We start from the raw sequence: 22,101 nt of genomic DNA, 5'->3' as shown, positions 1-22,101 counted from the left end.
AGGGTCGGCACAGTCGCCCTGAAGGACCAAGAAGCTGCTTCTGGCCCCGCTTTGGACTGGGTGGGAAAAGGGACTTTTCAGGCAGTGGCCACCTTCCCCTATAGATGGGCCCTGCAGTGCCAGCCAGTGGTCGGCCTCTCCCTGACAGGTGAATATTCACTTCCTGACAGTGTTGGCTTAGTCATAACTGACTCTTGGCAAAATGATGTAAACAGGATGTTGAATGTTTAAACTAAAATGTAATTGTGGGAAGATGAAACTAGTGGTGGCAGCAGAGGCCAGTTGGGTGATGGGAGTTGGGGGTGGGAGCGGATGCCATACTTTCCTTCTCTCCTGTCTCCTCGGAGGAAGGAGGGAGGGCTGAGGTGGCAGAGGGCTGCCTGAGGGGCTGCCGCCCACTGCCCTCGCATTAAAGACCTGCGACCTTGTCTCTTAGGAGACTCTTTGAGTCCCCTGCACCTAAGATAAGAAAAGGGAGCTACCGTCGCCCCTCCTGGCTCCCTGGTGGGTGCAGCCGCTTGAGGGCACAGCGTCCTCTGTGGTGCTAAGTGCCCGGGGAGCAGGAGCAGAGTTTGTGTCTCAGGATGAGGCTGGACATGGCCTCAGTTCAGAGGACACACCGAGGGTCCTTCCCCTGCCTCTGATCTCATGGAGGCGGAGATGGGCAGGCACAAGCAGGCAGATCTGAAGTGTGACTGGAGTCTGGGGAACTGCCATGGGGTGCAGGGGGAGGAACGACATCGAGCGGCCACATCTGCACGAGTGCTGACGTCCCGAGGTCGTGTTCTAAGCTGGGATGGAGAGGAGGGATGCCCAAGCAGGCAGTGCTCCAGGGCACCAAGGGAAACGGGCCAACAGTGCCAGTGGCCAGGGTGGCACAGGGATGCTTGGGACGCGGTGTGCCCGGTCTGCCCCCAACTGCCACTGATGGCTAACCACCCCCAGTGACCCAAGGGCAGTGGTCAGGATGGCTCAGACCCTGGGGCCCCTTCTCTATTAGTCTGTGATTCCATCCCCTGATGCAGACCCTCCCCCTCCCCCCACAGCGCCCCTCCCCCAGAGCCGTGCCCTGCTGGCAGACTTGGAGAGTGCTGGTTCTGGGGGCCAGGAGAGGCCGTCCTGCCAATAAGGACTCATCCTATGGCACTCCCCTGTCCCCTGCCTCCTTCAGACTTGTCTTCTCATCCAGTGGCTTCCTGTCACCTTCAGGACCAAATAAAAAGGGCATCCAAAGCCTCTTCCTGCTTCTCCTCCCATGTCACGTCCCATCTCCAGGCCCTTGCGCCAGCTGTGCCTCATGCCTGGCAGGCTCTCCCTCCTCGGCTCTAGGTCTCTTGGAGCCCCTTCAGGCCTCAGCTCCAACAGGCACCCTCCCCAGGAGGCCTCTTCAGCGCAAGGTTTCTATTCCCACTTTTCACATGGCTTAAGCAACTTGCTGGGGTCATAGCCGTGGCGGAGTGACCCGGGGGAGCCCGTTAGCCTCATCTGCCTTAGTTTCCTCCTCTGTAAGATGAGGATGATAATCCCCCTCTACCTCCCAGGCTTGTGGTGAAGCTGTACGTGAAATGCTTTGCACACAGTGGGCACTCTCTGAGTTCTTAGTCACTGCCTCAGTTTCCCTCCGTCAGACCTAAGCCTTCCAGACCCAGGCCTGTTTCCCCTCGTTGCCTCTTGTCCTTAGTGCTGACATAAAGGGTGATGCGTCGGACCCAGAGCCTTCCTGCTGTCATCCCCAGGACACAGTTGGCTGCCAGGAATCTCCAGGAATGCCCAGATTAGGCAGGTGCCCCCTGGTGCCATGAAATGGATTTCCACTGGGACCCTAGGACTTTGTCATGTTGGTGTGAAAGACTCAAAAAGCAGAGAAGCTCACTGCTGCAGCCAGGCTCCTCGGCGGGGAGCTGGACCAGGCCGCGGGTTCTAGGTAGGGTCCCCAGGCTCTGGGGCAGGCGGGGGCACTAAGCCAGAACAGCTTCTCTGCAGGTGCAGGAAAATGTTTCCTTCTTTGGACCAGTTCATTCTAAATTGAGAAATCAACTTTGAATGTAAAAAGCAGGAAATCTCATGTTTCTTTTCTAGTCCATGAATAAACAGGAAAAGGAAGGAGGTAAAGAGAGGTGGCTGCTAACATTCCCGTTTCTGAAGGTGACCCGGCTCCGGGGTCTCCGCTGTCAGGTTTGTGTAAGAACGGCTTGTTTCACATTCATAGCCAGAGAAGCTAAAGATCCAGAAATGCATCTCCAGGCTTGGTAAATTAATTAGATGCATTTGTTGTTTAAAATGTCCAGAATACACACACACAGTCCTAGATAAGTAAAGACTTGAGTTTGAAGTTTGTTTAACAAGAGCTCAGACATCTCCATCCCTGACGTTCCAGTATACAAGGAACTGACCCTGGGACTGCACACAGTCAGGACCTGCATCTTCATGGCCGTCGTTGACCTCCGTGGGGCCTGGCAAAAACCCCATGATTCATTCAGTTCATTGGATGTTTCAGATTTCAAGGATCTGTGATGATGTCAGGAGGTTTTCTTCCTTCACAGATGCAGATTGCATATCCTTCCAGTCTTAGTAAATGGATGTTCTTGGTGAAACCCATGACCCTGCAGCCAGCTTGCTGATAGGCCTCCCCACACTCAGGCCAGCCTTTGAACATCCTGCAAACATTCCCCAAGAATGTTGTGGAGAGAGAGAGAGCCTAAAGAGGTGATGAGGAATTGTAAGCGTGTGTTGCAGGGCTTAGAGCTGGGCAGGGTCAGAGGGATCACTTTGCTTTTTTTTTTTTGGAGGGCAATTGGGGCTAAGTGACTTGCCCAAGGTCACATGGCTAATAAGTGTGAAGTGTCTGAGGCCAGATTTGAACTCAGGTCCTCCTGACTCCAGGGCCGGTGCTCTATTCACTGCACCACCTAGCCATCCCTAGAGGGATCACTTTGTCTAGCCAGGGACTCTGGGACCTGCAGACGGGAGGTGAGGTGGCCAGGGTAGCTCAGCTCATGAATGGCAGGGGCAGGATTGAAACTCAGCTCTTCTGACTCCAGATCCCTCCCTCCTTCCACCAGACTGGTCCTCCATGAGCGGATAGGCCCTTCTGTCAGCATGTGCCTGAATGCGGCATCATTTTTATCTGAGGGCTGTGGGGTAGTCCAAGTTTGAAGGGAGGCCGGTTTTTTGTGGTGGGGCCAGATGCATTTCCTGCAGCCTGTTGCTGAGGGGTGCTTGGGAACTGACTTGGAAAAGCGGGAGTACCTCGGGGCCCTGGCGGTCTGCCCCATGAGGAGCCCGACGGCGTCGCTCATTCCCTGTCCCCACACAGTAGACAGCCAGGAAGCTCGATGACCCCAAGGGCCTCGTTCAGCTCTCCATCCGGGACCCAGCGAGGGTGGCCACACCTCCCAGACTCCCCACCCTGCTTCAGAGGAAGCAGAAACCATCAGGAATGGTTTCCCCCGCCGGGAACCCATCGACTGCCCTTGAGATTTTTGTGCTCGCAGCCTGTGGAAGACACGGGCAGGCCATAATCCCTGCCTGCCTCAGTTTCCTCAGCTCCAGAAGGAGGATCCCACCCACTGCTACCTCCCAGAATTGCTGTGAGCATCGAGTGAGATCATCGGTGCAAAGCCCTTAGCACCACACAGCGCACAGTAGGTGCTGTCAGTACTAGCTGTCCTGACTGTGACTTAAGACACAGCACTTGTGGTCCCGGAGGCCCCGCCCTGCCCCCCGCAGAAAGCTCCTCCTGGTCGGCTATAGGAGGGGCTCCTGCAAGGACGCTGGAGGGCATCCCTCCAGACAGGCGGCTGCCAGGCCCTAGAGCCGAGATCTGGGGCTGCCCCCGAGTAGTCACAGATGTGAGAGTTGGATCTCCCTTGGTTTTCTCCTCCAGAGACCTTTATCTGGCATCATTTTACCATTCCCCTGTTCTGAGCCTGGGGGAAGCTCTCCTGTTTGGTTGGGGGTGTAGATAAAGGAAGAAGGGGAGCGTCCCTGGGCAGTGCCCGTCCCCCCTCCCCGATCCCTTCTGGCCCGTCCTTGTGTGCCCATCCTCATGCGTCTTGTGTGCCCATCCTCGTGTGCCCCACGTGTCTGTCCACATGCACCTTGTGTACCCGTCGTCTCGGCTTTCTCACCTCGGTGCTGATCTTGGAGCCTGGCACATTAGCTGTTGTCATTTCCATTGTGCCTGACTCTCCATGACCCTGTTTGGGGGTTTCTGGGCAGAGGTACTGCAGTGGTCTCCCATTTCTTCTCCAGCCCATTTTCCAGAGGAGGACACAGTAGGTGGTTAATAAATGCCCGTCTAACTAAATTAAATGGCTGCCAGAACCCCTCAGCAGAAAATTGTTACTAGGGAAGAAACCTTTAAAGTGGTGGGCAGCCAAGAAGTTAGCAGCGGGATCGTCACAGCCCCAACTGTTCCTGACCACGCTGACTCACCTGTCCCTTCCCTCTCCCCCAGGTCATCACTCCATGTCGGAAGCTTATCTTGTGCGCCGACAACAGGAAAGAGATGGAAGACTGGATCGCGGCCCTGAAGACTGTGCAGAACCGAGAGCACTTTGAGGTGGGCGGAAAGGGGGCTCCTCTGCAGCGAGGACCCTCTGGGCAGCCTGGGGGCCCTTCCCAGGACTGGGATTCTGGAGGGGAGCCCCCACCGTGAGCCATGTGCTGGGCTCCCGGTGCCCATCAGGTGCAAGCCCGCTAGCCCTGTCCATGCTGGCAAGGCAGGGGATTGATTTAGCTTGTTCCCGTTTAAGGGGGGGCGGGGCCGTGTCCCCCATCCCTCTTTCACTCAATGCTTTTGCCTTATCCTTCCAGTCCACCCAGTACAGCATGGACCACTTCTCAGGCACGCACAACTGGTATGCCTGCTCCCATGCAAGGCCCACGTACTGCAATGTGTGCCGGGAGGCGCTGTCTGGTGTCACGTCCCACGGGCTGTCTTGTGAAGGTACGTGGGGAAACTGAGGCCAAGCTTACCGGGCTGACCACTGAGGGACAGAGCTGAGACTGGACCCCAGGCTCCCTGCTCTGCCACAGTGCCCTGTGTCCCTTTAACACCCCCCAGGGACATGGGAACAGGCACCTTCTAGTACCTCATCCTCCAGGGCTGACCATGCCCAGGAGTACAAGTGAATGGGGGGTGGTCTCACCAGTGGGCCCTGGGAGGTCAGGTGGGGTCCCAGAGAGATGGAGAAGGCCCTTGTGCTAGCCAAGTGGGCGGGGGGGGAGGTGCTGGCACACCAGAAGCATTAAATTCATGGTCATACCATCCAGAGCTTGCCTCTGCCTAGGGCTCAGAGTTTGCCGAGGCCTTTATGTGGCAGGGACCTGCTGCTGCTGGGATGATTACCCCTATTTTACAGATGGGGAAATGGGCAGAGAGAGGTCCCGTGACCATAAGAGTCTGAGGTGGGATTAAAGCTTGGGTCCCGTGGGCCCCAAGCCCAGGACCCTGACTACTGTGCTTGGGGCCTGACCCACAGCCCGTCATGCCTGGGCCTCACTTATTGTCAGGCCCTGCCGCACACATGTCTGGCAGCGTTTCAGACCACAGAAGTCTCCCTTGCTGATTCTTAGGGGACTGAGCTAGAGAAGGGTGATGTCAGAAAGCTCAGGGAATCCAGAGCAGGGCCCAGGCTTGGCCCACGGGACCCTCCCTCTGCCCTCCTGGCCCAGGGCTGGGCTGGTCAGTCCTCAGCCAACCGATGGACAGCTCACCCTAAATGTGGCACCGGGGGCAGCACAAGGGACACCCTTCAGCCCTGAACTTCCTGCGAGCGCCCCTCCCCTGCCCGCGGGCCACTCAGGAGGCCCCCACCTCAGCGCCTCTCCTGCTTCCTCCCCAGTGTGCAAGTTCAAAGCCCACAAGCGCTGTGCCGTCCGGGCAAACAACAACTGCAAGTGGACGACGCTGGCTTCTATTGGGAAGGACATCCGAGAGGACGAGGATGGGGTACGGCTGCGTGGCCACTGCGGCCCATCTGCCGCCTCCTTGTCCAGGAGGGCTGTCCTGGGGCTTCCTTCCAGGGCTGCCCTTGGTGAACGGGCAAGAAGGAGTGGAGTGCACCTGGGAGGTGTCAGGGTCCAAGCCTCAGAGGCAGCAGGTCCCAGGCCTCAGAGGCAGCAGATCCCAGGCCTCAGGCCTCAGAGGCGTCAGGACCCAGGCATCAGGTCCCAGGCCTCAGAGGCGTCAGGACCCAGGCATCAGGTCCCAGGCCTCAGAGGCGTCAGGACCCAGGCATCAGGTCCCAGGCCTCAGAGGCGGCAGGTCCCAGGCCTCAGAGGTGGCAGGTCCCAGGCCTCAGAGGTGTCAGGGCCCAGACCCCTGGGTGGGTACCTAGGTCAGACTGAGGGTCAGCTCATTGGAGGGAGCCTTGGCTGACCAGGCAGCCCTCAGAAGGGCCTGGAGCTCGCAGGGCTGTGGCCCGTGTTCAGACCCAGAGGGAGCCTTGCCTGTTTCCTCCTCTGCTGGCCTTGCAGATCTCGATGCCCCATCAGTGGTTGGAAGGAAACCTTCCTGTGAGCGCCAAGTGCACAGTGTGCGAGAAGACATGCGGCAGCGTGCTTCGGCTGCAGGACTGGCGCTGCCTCTGGTGTAAGGCTATGGTGAGCTGCTGGGCACTGGGGCGGAGTGGGGGTCTGGGAGCCTTAGTCCAGTGATCCTGGGCCACCGTCACTGCTGGAGCTTTGTCAGCATTGCCGTTGAAACCTGCATCACCGTGTGTTGGCCTCAGATGAACCCATTAGATCCTAGATCCAAGGGACCGTGTAGGGGATCCTTGGGGGCCTGTTAGAAAAAGGGGTGACCCAGTGGGGCTTTGGGAAGGGAGGAGCCAAGCACTGTGTTGGCCTCACTTATGTCCCCTGATCTAGGGGGGGTGCCTTCCTGGGCCCCATCTGTCCTCAGACACCTGCTCAGCTGTGTCCCTGGGAAGGTCACTTAACCTCTGCTTGCCTGGGGGCCTCATCTGTAATAAAGTCTCTGCCTGAGGGCGGGAGGCTGTAGTGAGTACCAAATGAGAGAGCAATTGTATGGGGCTGGCACATAGTAGGCCCTGGATAAAGGGTCCAGAGCCCTGCCAGGAGAGTGATCTGAAACGTGGTGACCACTGGGTCACAAATTGCCAGCTGGACGGGTCCTGAGAGACCGTTGAGTTCCACCCCTCATCTTACAGATGAGGAAACTACGGCAGAGGTGAAGTGACCATATGAGAGGGGCCTCGTACTGGCCTCCCTGGCTCTGGGGCCAGGGCCCACCGCCCTCGCGGGGCCCCGGATGCCTGTGGAGGCACTCTGAGAAGAGCTGGCAGTAGTGGTGGCAGCTTTGGTGTCGGGGGCCTCTGGGATACCTCCCAGTGCGGGGCAGCCTCCAGAGCCCTGGCAATGCCCGCTGCTGCCTGCCAGCCTCCACCCCCACCTTCTGGAGCCTCCGGGTCAGTGAGAAGGGCCTGCATGGCTCGTCCCTTTTAGTCACAAAACGCTTTTTCTTTTAGGGAATTTCCCCAGGCCAGTGGTTGGCCATTTCCCTTTTCATGCGCCCCCCTCCCCTTTTGTCTGTCCAGCTCCTGGGGGCTGCCGCAGTGGGAGCACTAGATTGCCCTAGGAAGAAGGTGTGCCTCTTAAGTCAAGGATGTCTCTGAATGACATGTGTAGAGGTCACATTGAGCCCAGGTTAAGAAAATCCTGGAAGGAAAATAACTTTTCAGTGAGAAAACACTGGTTCAGGGCTTCTGGGCAGTGGAGCAAAGAGCCGGCAGGGTCCCAGAGAGGAAGGAGGAAGAGAGGCTAGGAGGGGCCACGATGCAGAGAACCCCAGGCCTGGATTGGGAAAGCCTGAGTTCGAATTCAACCTCAGACACTTACTGGCTATGTGCCTCAGCTTCCTCGTCTGTAAGATGGGAATGACCATGGTACCCACCCCCAGGGCTGCCGTGGACTCGAAGGGGCTTGTACTTGACTGCGTGCCCACTGCTTTGTCACACGTTAGCAGCAGCAGCAGGGCTGTGTGTAGCAGCAAGCACCCCGGCGTCCTCAGGGTTTGCTGCTACCACAGGTTCTTGGATCTGCTTTGTTAAAGGAAAGCAACTCAAAATGGGTTAACAAGCTTATTTTAATCAGTCAGACATATATCGTTTACCTTGTTCAGGAGAAAAGGTCAGCACCCCGAACTTCAAAGTACACAGGCAGAATTATCAAGACAGAAACAGATCAAGTAGACAGATTTCCAAACTTTCCAACCATTACATCCATACTCAGTCAACATCTGGGTTTCCACATCTGGGTTTTTCAAAGCCAGGGGGCCCTGGACAACGGCTTTTCAGAATACAGATCAAATCACAGAACACTTCTCAAAGTGAGCCCCCAAAACAAAGCTACACATCAGGGCTTATATAGCCTTCTCCTGGCTCAGAGAATGTAACAACCTTATGGACCCACTGGCCAATCAAAAAGTATCTACTGAAAAACAAGCCTCCCTCCCCAGGCTTCAGGTGCACTTTAGCCTAGGGGCAGAGAAGATCTTCCAAATTTGCATTCCCATTACACCGTGGCACAGGGCAAGCGGGGGAGGGCTTGAATGGCCTGACTTACATTGGAGCATATACACACTGCAGACCCGGAGATCCTGATGGGGGCGGGCTGGAGAAGGGCGGCCAGCTGCTGACCACTGTTGTTTCAGGTACATACGGCGTGCAAGGACCTGCTGCTGGCCAAGTGCCCCCTGGGCCTGTGCAAGGTGTCCGTCATTCCCCCGACCGCCCTGAACAGCATCGACTCTGATGGTGCGTGTGCGCCCGCCCCCTCCCGCGCCTCCTCCCCCCACCCCCCTGTGACTCCAGGACAGCCAGGAGAGGAGGCGGGCAAGGGCTCGGTCCCTGAGGGGTCAGCCAGCTGGCACGGGACCTTTGTTGAGGGTGGCGAGATGAGCTCTCGGCACAAGGTAGCACCCAGGGATGGCCCCAGGCCCACGTGGGGCTCCCTGCCTTGTGTCTGGGGTGAGCAGCTTCAGGTACCAAGTCTGAGTCTGTCAGGAAAGGGCCCAGCACAAGCAGATGTGACATGCATCCTCAGGGATGGCGGGCTGAGATACTGATCCGAGTTCCACTGGGAGTGAGGGGGGCAGAGGGGAAAGGTCCACAGGCACAGAGGCGCCATCCTGCAGCCGGGCTGTGGGAGAAAGTAAGAAAGAAGGGGGCCCAGCAGGACCCAGAGCAGGGACATCCACACACCACAGTGCTGGCTGAGGAAGGAGAGCTTGGTCAGTAGAACCCAGGAGGTGGACAGCAGGCAGAAACAGTGTCCAGAGAGCCCATGCTGGGGCCTCGGAGAATTCAGTACTCAGAAAAAACGGGGGGAATTGGAAAGACCAGCCTCGGAGCACAGGCGCCAGAGGGGCTCACGATTGAGACATAAAGGGTGGTGTCCTCAACACGCCTGTCGGATCTGTGGCTGAGGGAAGAGCTTGTGACCAGAGCAGGGTAGAAGAGATCACAGGAGGTAACAAAAGGTAACAATGCAGCCAAAATTAGAAAAAAGCAGGTGAGCGGGGGTGGGAGGACCTTTGCAGCTTTGCTTCTAAGGTCTCCTTTCTCAGGTCTGTAGGGAGCTGAGTCAGGTTTATAAGAATAGGAACCATCCCCCAGCTGACAAATAGTTGGAGGTTCTGTACAAGCAGTTTTCAAAGGAAGAAATCCAAGCCATCAATGGTCATATAAAAAAAAAAAGTGCCCCAGATTTCTTCCCTGAGGCCCGGTGGGGAGGACCTGAACCTTTTCACCCTTCTACAAGTCACCAGCACAGAGTCAGGGCCCATTTGTGTTTGTGTGTCCAATGTAGACATGTATCTTGGAGGGGGCAAGAGGAAGAATTAGCATTCTTAAGGAGGAGAGAGAGAGAAAATGAGAAAGACAAAAGGGGAGGAGAGGGAGAAAGAAGAAAAGAAAAGAAACAGAACGAGAGAGAGAGAGAACAAGAGAGAAGAAAAGGAGAGAGAACAGGAAAGACAAGAGAGGGAGAGAGAGAACAAGAGAGAAGAAAAGGAGAGAGGAGAGAGAACAGGAAAGACAGGAGAGGGAGAGAGAAGAAAAGGGGAAAGGAGGCACTCACATCCTCTGTGTCAGACCCTGTTTGGTCTCACTTCTCCCTTCCTTCTACACTTCCAGGGTTCTGGAAAGCCACGTGTCCCCCCTCTTGTACGAGCCCTTTGCTGGTCTTTGTCAATTCGAAGAGTGGAGACAACCAGGGGGTGAAGTTTCTTAGAAGATTCAAACAGCTGCTGAACCCGGCCCAGGTCTTTGACCTCATGAACGGAGGACCCCACCTTGGGTAGGGGCGGAGCCCACTGCAGAGGGGAGCACCTCTCCTCTCTTCCTCCTCCTCCTTTCCTTCCCCTTTCTCTCCTCTCCCTCCTTTCTTCTCTCCCATCTTCCCCCCTCAGCTGGCATAGACCCTCGTTCACCAATGATGCAGATGTGGAAATGGGCCGTAGCTAGTCCTGCTGCCCCACGTCCTCCCCAAGTGCTCACAGGGTCTATGCTCCTGTGGGGGGAGGGGAGGTCTGGGCCGTGTCCTCTGTCCCTCCTCTCTAGTTGAAGGCCCCTGGTGACATCTGTGGGCCATGTTGGCGGCTTCTGTTTCCATGCCTCTGACTGCCTTCTTTCCACATGGGCCAAAAGCTTAACATGAGATGGGGCATCAGAAGGCACTTGGGCAGGATATTTGATTTGCAAATGTACCTGCCAAACCTGTTCCCCCGTGGAGTTTACCTTCAGTAATCGAGGATTCTGTGGTGTCATGTGACACCGCCAGACCTAACCCAGGCCAGAAACGCCTCCCACGACTCTGCTGACTCTGGGGATGTGGGGTTTAATTTGGCCTCGGTCTCCTCCTTTCTGCAAGAAGGTCATCCATAAGCACATGTTGCACCATCACCCAAATCAGGCGTCCGGCGGGGACATTATGGGCAGCCATCTGCTTTAGGGGGGAGAGTGAAGGTCCCCACAGCAGGGCCCAGGGGTCATCCCAGGGTGGGGTTCAGAGATCCTCTGGGTACCCCCTCCCCCCGTGTGGGACAGTCAGCATGCAGGAGGGCCTCATCTGCCTGTGTGAAGGGAAGTCCACATGTGGGCTGCCCTGGGCTGTTCACAGGTCCCTGGCAGCAGAGTGCTCCCTTAGGGAGAGAGGCCTATCCTGCTTATCTGGAGCACAGGCTTGGGCCCACTCCATAGTGCTGGGGGCCTCCCTGACCAGCAGGCTCTGGGCAGAGCATGCAGCAGGCACACCAGGGGGTCGGGGCACATGGCGGGCATCTGCCAAGAGAAGAGCCCCAGACTTCAGCCATCCTGAGCGCTCTATCTTGTCTCTGGGGGGGGGGGAGCGGGGAGAAGGGTCCAGCTGACCCAGACTGACCACATGCTGTTAACGGTGGGTTTCTTTTCTCCCCACAGTTTACGGTTATTCCAGAAGTTTGACACTTTCCGCATTCTGGTGTGTGGCGGGGATGGGAGTGTCGGGTGGGTCCTGTCTGAGATTGACAGCCTCAGCCTCCACAAGCAGGTGCGTCCTGAGTGCAGCAATTGGGGGGCTGAGTCCGCGTGCGGCCCAAGCCCAGGCGGTGCTCTCTGGCGACCCCTGGCCGTGATTCTCTGGATCACGGGCACCGCGGCCCCCGGGCAGCCAGGCAACGCTCACAAAAATGTGTGTTTCTAAATGAAATAATTTTTGTGAAGTGCTCGGCCACGTACTAGGTGCTTAACTGCTTGTTCCTCTCCCCCCACGTTTTAAATTCACAAAAGAGAACATGAAGTCTCCAGGTTAAGAACCCCTGCTGTGAGGCCTTAAATTAGGGGTGAGGTGCAAGGCTCTGGTGAAGCCTGGGGAGAAGAGGGACCTGGAAAGGACAGGGGCATTGTCCAGGGGGGCAGGGAAAGAAAGACACCCGTGCAAGGGGCCAGCAGGCCTCTGGGAGATGTATCCCAGCAGGGAAGGAAATCAGTGATTCCCTGGACCCTTTTAGCCCACCAGCCCCCACTTTCTGCATGTGTGACCTCAGATAAGCCACAGATGGGGCCTCTTGGGGCCCCTGGCTTCCTCCACTCTGCAGTTGGGGCTGGAACATGTGGCCTCTAGAATCCCCGTGAGGTCAGGTTCTCTGGGGCCGGACCCTTAGTGGACCCCTCCAAACAACCTCCTTCCTCTCTGGGGCCCCTGCGGAGGCAGAGCAGAAAGCCCCCTGCAATGTCCAGGCTTGGCCGCCCGCAGCCCGGGCCCTCCGGTTCTGGGGCCCTCAGGTATCGGCCTAGATATGCACCGCCACCTGGTGGCGAGCATCGGGCAGTGCATGGACTCATCCCTGTGGACCTGGCCTTGTCCTTGAGCCTTGGGAGGTGGGAGGGCACAGAGGAGCCTCGTGCTATGCAGAACACTCTGGGCTTCCGAGGAGGCTGAGGGCCGCCAACGCCCCCAACCTCTCTCTGGCGCTGACGGCCAGCCAGCCAGCTTTTATGAAGCACCAGCTGTGTGCTTAGCAGGGGCCAGTCCAAGGAGCCCACACGAGGGAGGGGAGAAGAGAAGGCTGTGGGTAGCGACTGCACACCCTGTCCAGCCGATGGACAGGAGCATTGAATGTCCTTGTCACACGATATGGTGCTGCTAGTAGAGGTGCCCCCCCCGCCCCCAGACTCTGAAACACCAGGTGTGTTTCAGTGACCCAGCACTAGCAGAGAAGGCCAGACTAGAACCCGGGGCCACACTGTCTTTATTAGGCTGCATGCCACCAAGAGAGTGACCAGAGAGGAGAAGAAGGCGAGGCTGGCAGCCCTGGGGAGGCCGCTGACAAGGGTCCCAGCGAGGGCTCCAGTCCCATCATGGGGGAAAGGAGAGGCCAGGTGTGAGGGAGGTTTCCGGAGACCATGGAGCCAGTCCCACTTGGGAGACAGACTACGAGGCAGTGATCCTTGCGGGCCAAGCCCGCACCCTCAGCTTCCCAGCTGGCGGTGCTTGGTGCCGGCAGGAAACGTGTCTTGTTTCTTGTAGTGTCAGCTGGGCGTGCTGCCTCTTGGGACTGGGAACGACCTGGCCCGCGTGCTGGGCTGGGGCTCCGCCTGTGACGATGATGCCCAGCTCCCCCAGATCTTGGAGAAGCTGGAGAGAGCCAGCACCAAGATGCTGGACCGGTGAGTTGGGGGAGGCCCGGGCCAGGTCTGGCCTCCAGCCGCAGCTTTCATCCTTCATGATCACACATGTCCAGAGTGAAAACAAGTCTAGAGCTTCCCCTCCGCTCACTTGTGCATGTCCCCCTATGTGCGGGAAAGAGACATTTCAGGCCATGAGGTAGAGGAGGAAGGAAGGGTCAGGCCTGAAGGGGCGAGGAGAGGAAGAACACGGACAGGGGGCCTCTCAGGAGCGTCCCCTGGGCAGGTGGGGAGCCCTGTGGGGCACACAGAGGGTGGATGGGCTTCCCTTGGGCTTGGAGGATTCAGGACAGTGCCAGGGATGGACAGAGCTTGTGAAACCGGGGGAGGTGCCCTTGACACCAGCGGGCAGTGAGTCCCAGCCCATCCCGCCCATCCTCCACTCTCCTCACTCTTTCCCACCTAAGACAAGAAGGGGCGGGTGGGACATTTGTGCCCTGGTCCCGGACACTGGGTGATCCAGAGGACAGAGGATGGGAACAGGAGTGGAAGGCCCCCCGTGGCACGGGGGCAGCTGCTGCTGCTGGGAGGGGAGATGGTCATTATATACACTCACTAAGCACTGTTGCATGCCAGGCCCTGAGCTCTAGGATAGGGAGAAGCTGAGCCCTTGTACCGGCCAGGCCCAGGAGCGTTGCAGACTGTCCGAGGGGTGGGCTGCCCCCATCTTTTCCCCTCTGCCTAACCACACTCTCCTGGGGGTCAGGCCCAGCCCAGTTCTGAAAGCCTTGTGTCTCTGTAATTAAACCTTTATGTTATTGATTCCATTGAAGATGTGTGTAACTGGGGAAGGAGGTGGGCCGGCCGGTCATGTGCTTGAGCCGGGGGGGCCACAGGCCTGTCGAGGATTGCCCTTTCTTGTTGTGGACCCAGAGAACATCCCCACAGTGGTCTGGGCAGAGTCTTTGTGGAGGAAGGATCAGGACGTGGATTGCCTGGGATGAGAAGGGCAGGGGTGGGTTGCCCTCTCTTCTGGAGGATGGAGGGGCCCAGGCCCAGGTGACTCGGGAGGCAGCATAAGGAGGCCCAGACAGCTGAGGGCCTCAGTGGCATGGGCTGGGGCTGGGGCGTGCCCACTCTACAGCGGTATCTTCACCTCCCCTGTTTTTAAGGCCTGGCCTGGCAGACCAAGGGGGTCTGATGATGGAGGCTTCTGGGAGAGGCCACACCCCTGGGGATTCCCAGGGACTCAGCTTCAGGCAGAACATCAGGAAAGGCTTTCCTTTGAGGAATGGGCAGGGGCCCAGGAGCCGGGGGCCCCGGGAGGCCCAAGGGGGACCTCAATTTCCACATTTGTAGAAAGAGCCCTGAAGGTCTGTGCTTCTGGCCTGTCAGGAGGTCCCTTTGCTGTCCCCAGCCAGGTGCCCAGGGGGAGGGGGCCGCTGGTGTCAGCCTTCAGGGCTCTCCTTTCCCACAGATTCACTGACCGAATCTTGGTTTCCCAACTCACAGGTGGAGTATCATGGTGTACGAAACGAAACTGCCCCGACCAGCCTCGTCTTCCACGGTGACAGAAGATTTCAGTGAGGACTCAGAGGTACCAGCCCCACCCGTGCCCCATTCTCGGCTCCTCCCCAAGGCCTCCTGTCCGCACGCCCTTCTTGCCATCATGAGCTCTTCCCTTGGTGGCCACCGTCTTGAAACATCACTTTCATCGTGCCATCCCTCTGCCTAGAACCTCCCATGGCTTCCTCTTTCCTCATGTAGGGGGCCAGCCTTTGGTGGGAAGGATTGACGTTTCTGTTTTCCCAGAGCTCTGAGGTGGTCAGGCTGGGGGATGAGGGCATCTGAGAGCTGGCAGGCAGCTGGGATGCAGTCGCTAGCCTGTGGTCCACCAGGTTGGACTTGGTGTTGACTGGTTGGGGACCACGCCTTCCATCTTCCTTCTTGGTGCCTGCTGCTCTGGTCCCATTGGGCTTGTCCTCGCGTTGGGCATAGGCTCAGTCCCTTCCTGCCTCCTCGCGTGCGGCTGCCCCTGCTTAATGCCCCCCTCAAGGCCCCCCAAGCACCACCTGGCTCACATAGGTGGTCTGTCCTCGCCATCACTCAGCCCTTGTCTGACAGCTCCGTGGGTGGCACCTGTGCCCAGACAGCTCTGAGGAGCCCACAGGGCCCAGGCTTCGGAGAAATGCTTAGGGATGAATTGTTCTCCCCAAGAACGAGAGCTTTTCCAGGAGGGGACAGATGCCCCAAGGGTCCTGGGGTCTGTAGCAGACAGAGCGAGGCAGTGATTGCCTGTTCTGGGAGCAAGGCCTGATCAGAGAGCCCAGAGTTGCCCCCTGAAGAGCTGGGAGAACTGTGCTGCAGTCCCTGTGGGGCAGCGGCTAGGCCTCGGGCCTCAGGCAGGCTGGACGTTGGCCCATCTTGTCCTGATGGTGCCCTCCCCGGGGGGCAGAGCAGCCCTCAGGGTGGGTGACCCGAGGCTCCCCACAGCAGCGTGGCCAGCAGCTCCACACCCCATCTTCACTTCATGTCTCTGCTTCTCCAGGTCCAGCAGATTCTCTTCTATGAAGACTCAGTGGCTGCCCACTTGTCCAAGATCCTGACTTCGGACCAGCATTCCGTGGTCATCTCCTCCGCCAAGTATGTACCTGAGCAGTGCCGCAAGGAGCAGGCAGGGCTGGGGGTGGGCCCTCTGGAGGGAGGCCTCCATGCCGTGGCCTGCGCCCCACGGCCCCCACTCTTCCTCCTCGCAGGGTGCTCTGTGAAACTGTGAAGGACTTTGTGGCACGAGTGGGGAAGGCGTACGAGAAAGCCACAGAGGGCTCTGAGGAGTCCGAAGTCATGGCCAGGAAGGTAAGTGTGACGGAGGACGTGGGCACGGTGGCTGGGGCCTGGAGCCAGGGTTCCCCGCGAGCTCTGAGGCGCTCTGCTTCCTTCTGTCAGTGCTCAGTGCTCAAAGAGAAGCTGGACTCTCTCCTCAAGACGCTGAACGATGAATCCCAAGCCTCCTCCTCCCTGCCCAACCCTCCTCCCACCATCGCAGAAGAGATGGAGGATGGCGATGGTTCTGGTGGGGTCTGCGCCTCCTCCACTGACCGCTCCCTAGGGCCGTCCTGCCCGGCGCGGCCCCAGATATTCCGGCCTCGGGAACAGCTCATGTTACGAGCCAACAGCCTGAAGAAGGCTATCCGTCAGATCATAGAACATGCAGAGAAAGGTAGTCTGCCTTGTGCCCCCTCCCTGCCCTCGGAGATGGGGGCGGCCCAAGGAGGGGTCGTTGACCCCAATCCAGGCAGGCATTAGCCCCTGTATCCCCCCAGACTCTTTCCTCCAAATGTGGATGTGCAGAGGGTCCAAGCCCAGCCCACATCTCCCAGAGTTGCCGGCAATGACCCTGGCATCCAGGGCTGGCCATCCCGAGAGATCCCACAAAAACCAGAACACGCCTTTCCTGTATTTGGAGAGTTCTGGTCAGACAGATCTTCCTTATGAGAGGCAGCCTGACCACTTGGGAAGACCCAGACTCTGGGCAGGTCCCTCAGACCCTCTGGGCTCGGGCTGCCTCTCTTGACTGTTGGTGGCAGAGAGAGCTTCCCCACCTGGGAATTCCTTATGCCCCTGAAATACCTGGTCAGGCCCTGCCCCTTCTCTACAGTCTAACCACACCACGCCCCTACACGCATGTGTTTGCAGTCTCTGGGGTCCCACGGGGAGCATCATCCCAGTTTTATGGATGAGGAAGCCGGGGCTCAAAGAGGAAGTGATTTTCCCACAGTTCCAGGCCTGGGGACATGCTTGGTGGCAGAGAAATTTCTAAGGGGCTGAGCTGTCCCACGTGGCTGGGTGGCTGGGACACTGTGTGGGGGCCTCCTGTTTAGGGCAGGGTCGGCCAAGGTCCTGCCGTTTCAAGTCCTGGCCCTATGTGGTGGAGAGTGTCCCGTGAAGGGCAGGCGTGAGCAGCGAGGCAGCCCAGGGAGGGGCAGGGCGTTGGATTCAGACAGATCCCTCCTTCTCCTGGGCCTGCTTCATAGGTCCCTCCGAAGGCCCGAAGGACTCACAGGGCCCCTGGCGCCTGCTTCTCACCATTTGTCCTCGTCTCCTTTCCCATCACTTTCCTGCCCCTTTTCTCTGCCTTTGCTTCTATGCTCCCCACGGCTCTGTGCCATGGGCTTCGCCAAAGGACCATGTATAATAGGAGAGTCTCCTCCTCACCTCGGAGCAGGCACCTCGCAGCCTCCACGGTCCCAGGACACCTGGGCTTTGTTCGGTCACCTCGGTGCCCGGCAGGATCTTGGCCCTATTGGGTTGGTGGCAATTGGCCGCTTTCATTCCCTCCCTACGTTAATACTGTTGAAATAGCCCTTCCTCGCCCGCTGCCCCCTGGTCCTGTCGAGGTCTCCATGGCCTTGTCCAGGGTGGCGCTGTCCCCAGCTCCCATTCCTGGCTTTGCCATCCGTGTCCAGGCTCACTCCTTCCTCACTCCTTTTCCTCTTCTGTCCCCCAGCTGTGGATGAGCAGAATGCCCAGACCCAGGAGCAGGAAGGCTTCATTTTGGGGCTCTCTGCCGCCGCCGAAGGCCGCGAGCCCAAGGTGGAGGACAAGCCCCCGCTGCAGTCATCTCACGGCGGCAATGGCAGCGTTTCCCGAGGGAGGAGCCACCGTAAAGGTACCATTGTCTCCTCTGCGCGGCACTGAGCCTGGGCAGAAGACCCAGGCTTCCTTGTAGGCCCCTTCCCAAAGATGCCCTCAAGTTTCTGCTTGCACACCTCTGCCATCCCTGGAGCGCCCTGAGCGCCTGAGGAAGGTGCTGCCAGGGAGCACAGCACGTCGTTTCTGGGCAGCATAGCATGGGGCTGATGCACTAAATCCCGCAGTGCTGCTCCCAACACCCAGTGTGTAGGCCCAGGCTCAGCCCCCATCTGCTCTGACGGCCCGAGTGACATCTAGCCTCTCTCCCTTCCTTTGGCCCCAAGAGCTCCCTAAGGGATGACCTCAGAGGCCTCTAAAAAGTGCTGCAGCCTTTAATTACTGCCCTATTTTTAACACTTGTTTTTCTGTTGTTTCCCCCAGTGTCCAAATCCCCCTGTGAAAAGCTCATAAACAAAGGAAGTTTGTCGCTGGGCAGCTCGGCCTCACTTCCTCCCCAGACGGGAAACCGCGACAGCTTGCCAATGCTGAACACAAAGATTCTGTACCCAAGTGAGTGTGAGCGTCTCCCGTGGCCAGCTCAGAGCTGGCAGGGGCGATAGGGGTACGCTGGCGGGATGACCGCTCCCAGCCAGGGGTAGAGAAGACCCACCCTCCACGTGCATGGCCCCAAGCTGGAGCCAAAATATGGCAAAAGGGGCCTCTGAAATCACCTGTCACTGCAGTGAAAGCACCCTCTCCGAGGAAAGACCATCCTCCGGGGCTGGTGCCCAGTGGAGGCGGGAACCATTAGCCAACAAGCATTCACTCAGCGCCTGCCATGGGCCACGTGCGGGCTCACTTCCTGCTGCCTGGGCTTCGGGGAAAGCCGTTCCCTTCTCAGGCCTTCTTTCCCCACCTGTCAAGGGGAGATGTGTCCTGCCCCCTTTCTTCTTTGGAGGGATTTTGTCAGCATCCTTGAGGCCACAGCTCTGACTGGACCTTTAGTTCTTCAGCAGAAAGGTCAGGCATGCCTAGCTGCTCTTGCAGGGAAATTCCCACTGCCTAAAGGAGAGGCTTAACTCCAAACCCAGTTGTCCTGAGGTGGCTCCTTCGCCTGCCATATTCACTATGGGGTCCCTTCCCCAGAATCCTGATCTACACTCTGTAGTGCAGAAAACCAGGGGCGCCTGGGGGTTTGAAGGCAAAGCCAGCAGATGCCTCCTCTGCCCTGCACCAATCAGACACTTGGGAGGATGAAGCCCAGCCCGGTGGGAGGAAGGGCAGCCCCCCCAGACCTGATGCCCAGGAGGTCTGAACTGGCCTGGCCTTAGCATGGGGCCTGCTTAAAGGCCAGCCCTTGGGGACGAGCCTTGGGCCGATGTGAGCTTCCGTCTTTCTTATTGGGGTGGTCTGGGCTCCTGCTCTGTTTTGGGCCAGACTGGCCTGCCCAGCTTCCTTGTGACTTAGCCACCCACTGTCCTTCTTCCCAAAACACCTCCCCAGACCTCCGAGCTTAGCTGGAAGATGGCCACCAGTCCATGAGGAGACCATAGTGCCCCAGAGCCCTGTCCTTCTCTTGGTACCAGGGGGCCCATCCTCTCCGTGAGTCACAGATAGCCTTTGGGGTCTGTTCTTAGTTGGCATTGGTGAGCAAGGACCCAGAGGTCAGAGCTGAGGTCCAGGTAAGCCGAGACAGAAGCAGTGGGGAGTGACGTGGACTTAGGAGCAGTCGCAGCCAGCAGGGCAAGAGCCTGATGTCCTGGTGACGGGGGCTGGCTACCCTCCACTCTGCTGTTTTGCAGGAAAGCTGCATGGTGCTGAGGTGGCAGGAGGATGGGCAGAGTTGGCTTCCAACGTGCCCAGACTTGCCAGGGAGTATTGATGCCTCTGACACCATTTACCTGCTCACAGGATGGGCTGGGGGCCCCCCAGGTGGAGGCAGACTTTGGAAGCTCATGTGTGCAGAGAAGTGCAGGGAAAACCTGAGAGAAAAAAATCAGAGTAGATAAGGAAGGGTGTGTTTTAGAGAGATAAGCAGAGTTGTTAGTACAGAATTCCTCAGTCTGGTTCCCACAGAGTTGTCCTGGGACGGGCTCTGTCAAGTGACGGGAAAGTGAATCTTTACCTGCAGAGCTGTTCTGTACAGGAGGCGCCAGGCATCACCGCAGTGGTCAGGGGTGCAGGAGGGGCTGCCCTCGGGGCTGCTTCTGCTGATCCTGGACTGTGGAGCTAGGCGTGGAAGCCTGAGGGTTTCCTTTTCAAGAACTGCAAGTGTGGGGGAGAACAGACAGTGAAAACGCGTCTGCCACAGACTCCACTGAGTAAAACAGTTGTCTGAGCTGGGAAGGTCCTTTCTGTTCCCCGTTGGTGGAGAGAGGTTCTCCAAATACCACATATACCAATGACTTCAAGTCCCGTAAGTGTCAGGAAGCCGCCTCTGTCAGTTAGACAACAATGTGCAAAGGGTTGGTCTAGTCATCCACATGGGAAAACAAGCTGCATGAAAACACATTGGCCACACTACGGCATTCTGCACACCGAGTTAATCAGTTCATGCACCTTGGACGGTGAGATGGGCCTGGAATGGAGGGGAGGAGGAGGAGGAGGAAGAGGGCAAAGGGCTCAGGCACGTTTGAGAAAGCCTATAGGGTTTTTGTTGATCACATGCAATTCACTGCCACAAAAACCCATCTTTTTAACGCTAGTGTTTTCTGGGCAGTGCTCTGTGTCTTTGAATTATGCCATTCAATCACAAAAGAGTCACGATTATGGCTAATACAAAGGAGAATGGAAGGGATGCATTTGGGTATAAGTAAGCTGTAGCATTTTCCCAATGATGTCCTGCGTGTATGAAGGTGTCTGACAGGCATGATCAGAAATTTATGTCTGTAAAGAAGGTGGGCTGTGTATCCAGAAAGCTGCGACAGAAGCACACGGGCTGTGGTGGCAGTGCCTTCTTTAAATAGGAGGGGAATTGAGAGGGAGGCTTCCCGTGTAGTGGATTGATCCTTCCTAAAGGATGACATCCGTTTCGTAAAAAACCCCAGCGTTTGGGACGAAAACTTCCCTGTCTGGTGGCAGAGTCCTACTGTGGCAAAAAGCCCAAAAGTCAAATCATTGAGTGGCAAAATGAGCAGGCAAAGGAAACAAAGCAGACAGAAGATTCCAACATTACACTCCTATTTTGGGGATAAGAAGGAGCAAGGCATGGAACAGGAGGAAATCAGTGAAGTCAGAACTCCTGCACCAAAAGCTTCAAAGGAAAATACAGGCTGGTTACAGGCCATAGAGGACCTTAAGAAGCAGATAGGAGAAGTGGAGGAAAAATTGGGAAGAGAAATGAGAACAATGCAAGAAAATTATGAAATGAGAGTCAACAGCCTGACTGAGGAAAATCATACCTTAAAAAATAGACTGACTCAAATGGCAAAGGAGGCCCAAAAAGGCAATGAGGAAAACGCCTTAAAAAGCCAAATTTGCCAGATGGAAAAAGAATCTCAAAAGCTCACTGAGGAGAATCATTGCTTCAGAATTAGATTAGAACAAATGGAAGCTAATGACTTTATGAGAAATCAAGATGCTGTTAAACAGATCCAGACAAATGAAAGAATAGAAGGCAATGTGAAATATCTCACGGGAAAAACCACTGACCTGGAAAATAGAACCAGGAGAGATAATTTTAAAATTATTGGACTGCCTGAGAGCCATGACTAAAGTAAGAACCTAGAAATCATCCTCCAGGAAGTTCTCAAAGAAAACTGCCCTGATGTTTTAGAATCAGAGGGCAAGATAGAGGTTGAAAGAATCCACTGATCACCTCCTGAAAAGAATATTATAGCCAGGTTCCAGAATTCCCAGATTAAGGAGAAAATATTACAAGCAGCCAGGAAGAAACAATTTGAGTACTGTGGAAACACAATCAGGATAACCCAGGATCTGGCAGCTTCTACACTGAGGGATTGAAGGGCTTGGAATATGATATTCTGGAGGGCAAAGGAGCTGGGATTAAAACCAAGAGTCACCTACCCAGCAAAACTGAGTATCATGTTTCAGGAGAAAATATGGTCATTCAGTGGAATAGAGGACTTTCAAGCATTCTTGCTGAAAAAAAAACAGAGTTGAATAGAAAATCTGACATTCAGATATAAGAAGCAAGAGAAGCATGAGAAGGTAAACAGGGAAAAGAAATCATAAGGAACTTATCAAAGTTGAACTATTAACATTCCTACATGGAAAAACAATAACTGTAATTTATGAAACTTTTCTCAGTAGTTGAAGGGATTAGAAATTATATATATATATATATATATATATATATATATATATATATATATAT

General features: G+C 56.6%; 1 protein-coding gene across 2 annotated transcripts in view; it reads left to right on the top strand.

Moving 5' to 3' along the window:
* The window catches only part of DGKD (diacylglycerol kinase delta), a 101,856-nt gene that overhangs the window by 56,881 nt on the left and 22,874 nt on the right, over positions 1 to 22,101 (top strand). For both annotated transcript variants that reach the window (XM_069103218.1, XM_069103217.1), the window contains exons 4-17: positions 4,460 to 4,564; positions 4,819 to 4,951; positions 5,850 to 5,956; positions 6,484 to 6,609; positions 8,681 to 8,783; positions 10,164 to 10,326; positions 11,448 to 11,556; positions 13,036 to 13,175; positions 14,646 to 14,730; positions 15,682 to 15,776; positions 15,890 to 15,989; positions 16,080 to 16,353; positions 17,641 to 17,802; positions 18,207 to 18,335. In XM_069103218.1, the coding sequence (XP_068959319.1) occupies positions 4,460 to 4,564; positions 4,819 to 4,951; positions 5,850 to 5,956; positions 6,484 to 6,609; positions 8,681 to 8,783; positions 10,164 to 10,326; positions 11,448 to 11,556; positions 13,036 to 13,175; positions 14,646 to 14,730; positions 15,682 to 15,776; positions 15,890 to 15,989; positions 16,080 to 16,353; positions 17,641 to 17,802; positions 18,207 to 18,335 (1,831 nt within the window). The remainder of the gene's footprint in view (positions 1 to 4,459; positions 4,565 to 4,818; positions 4,952 to 5,849; positions 5,957 to 6,483; positions 6,610 to 8,680; positions 8,784 to 10,163; positions 10,327 to 11,447; positions 11,557 to 13,035; positions 13,176 to 14,645; positions 14,731 to 15,681; positions 15,777 to 15,889; positions 15,990 to 16,079; positions 16,354 to 17,640; positions 17,803 to 18,206; positions 18,336 to 22,101) is intronic.

This window comes from Petaurus breviceps, unplaced genomic scaffold (genome assembly GCF_028583685.1).
Source record: "Petaurus breviceps papuanus isolate PSGF00001 unplaced genomic scaffold, PetGlider_PUasm1.0 567, whole genome shotgun sequence".
Classification (NCBI taxonomy): domain Eukaryota; kingdom Metazoa; phylum Chordata; class Mammalia; order Diprotodontia; family Petauridae; genus Petaurus; species Petaurus breviceps.
Note: the sequence above shows the minus strand (reverse complement) of the source record. Positions and strands in the feature narration are given on the sequence as shown.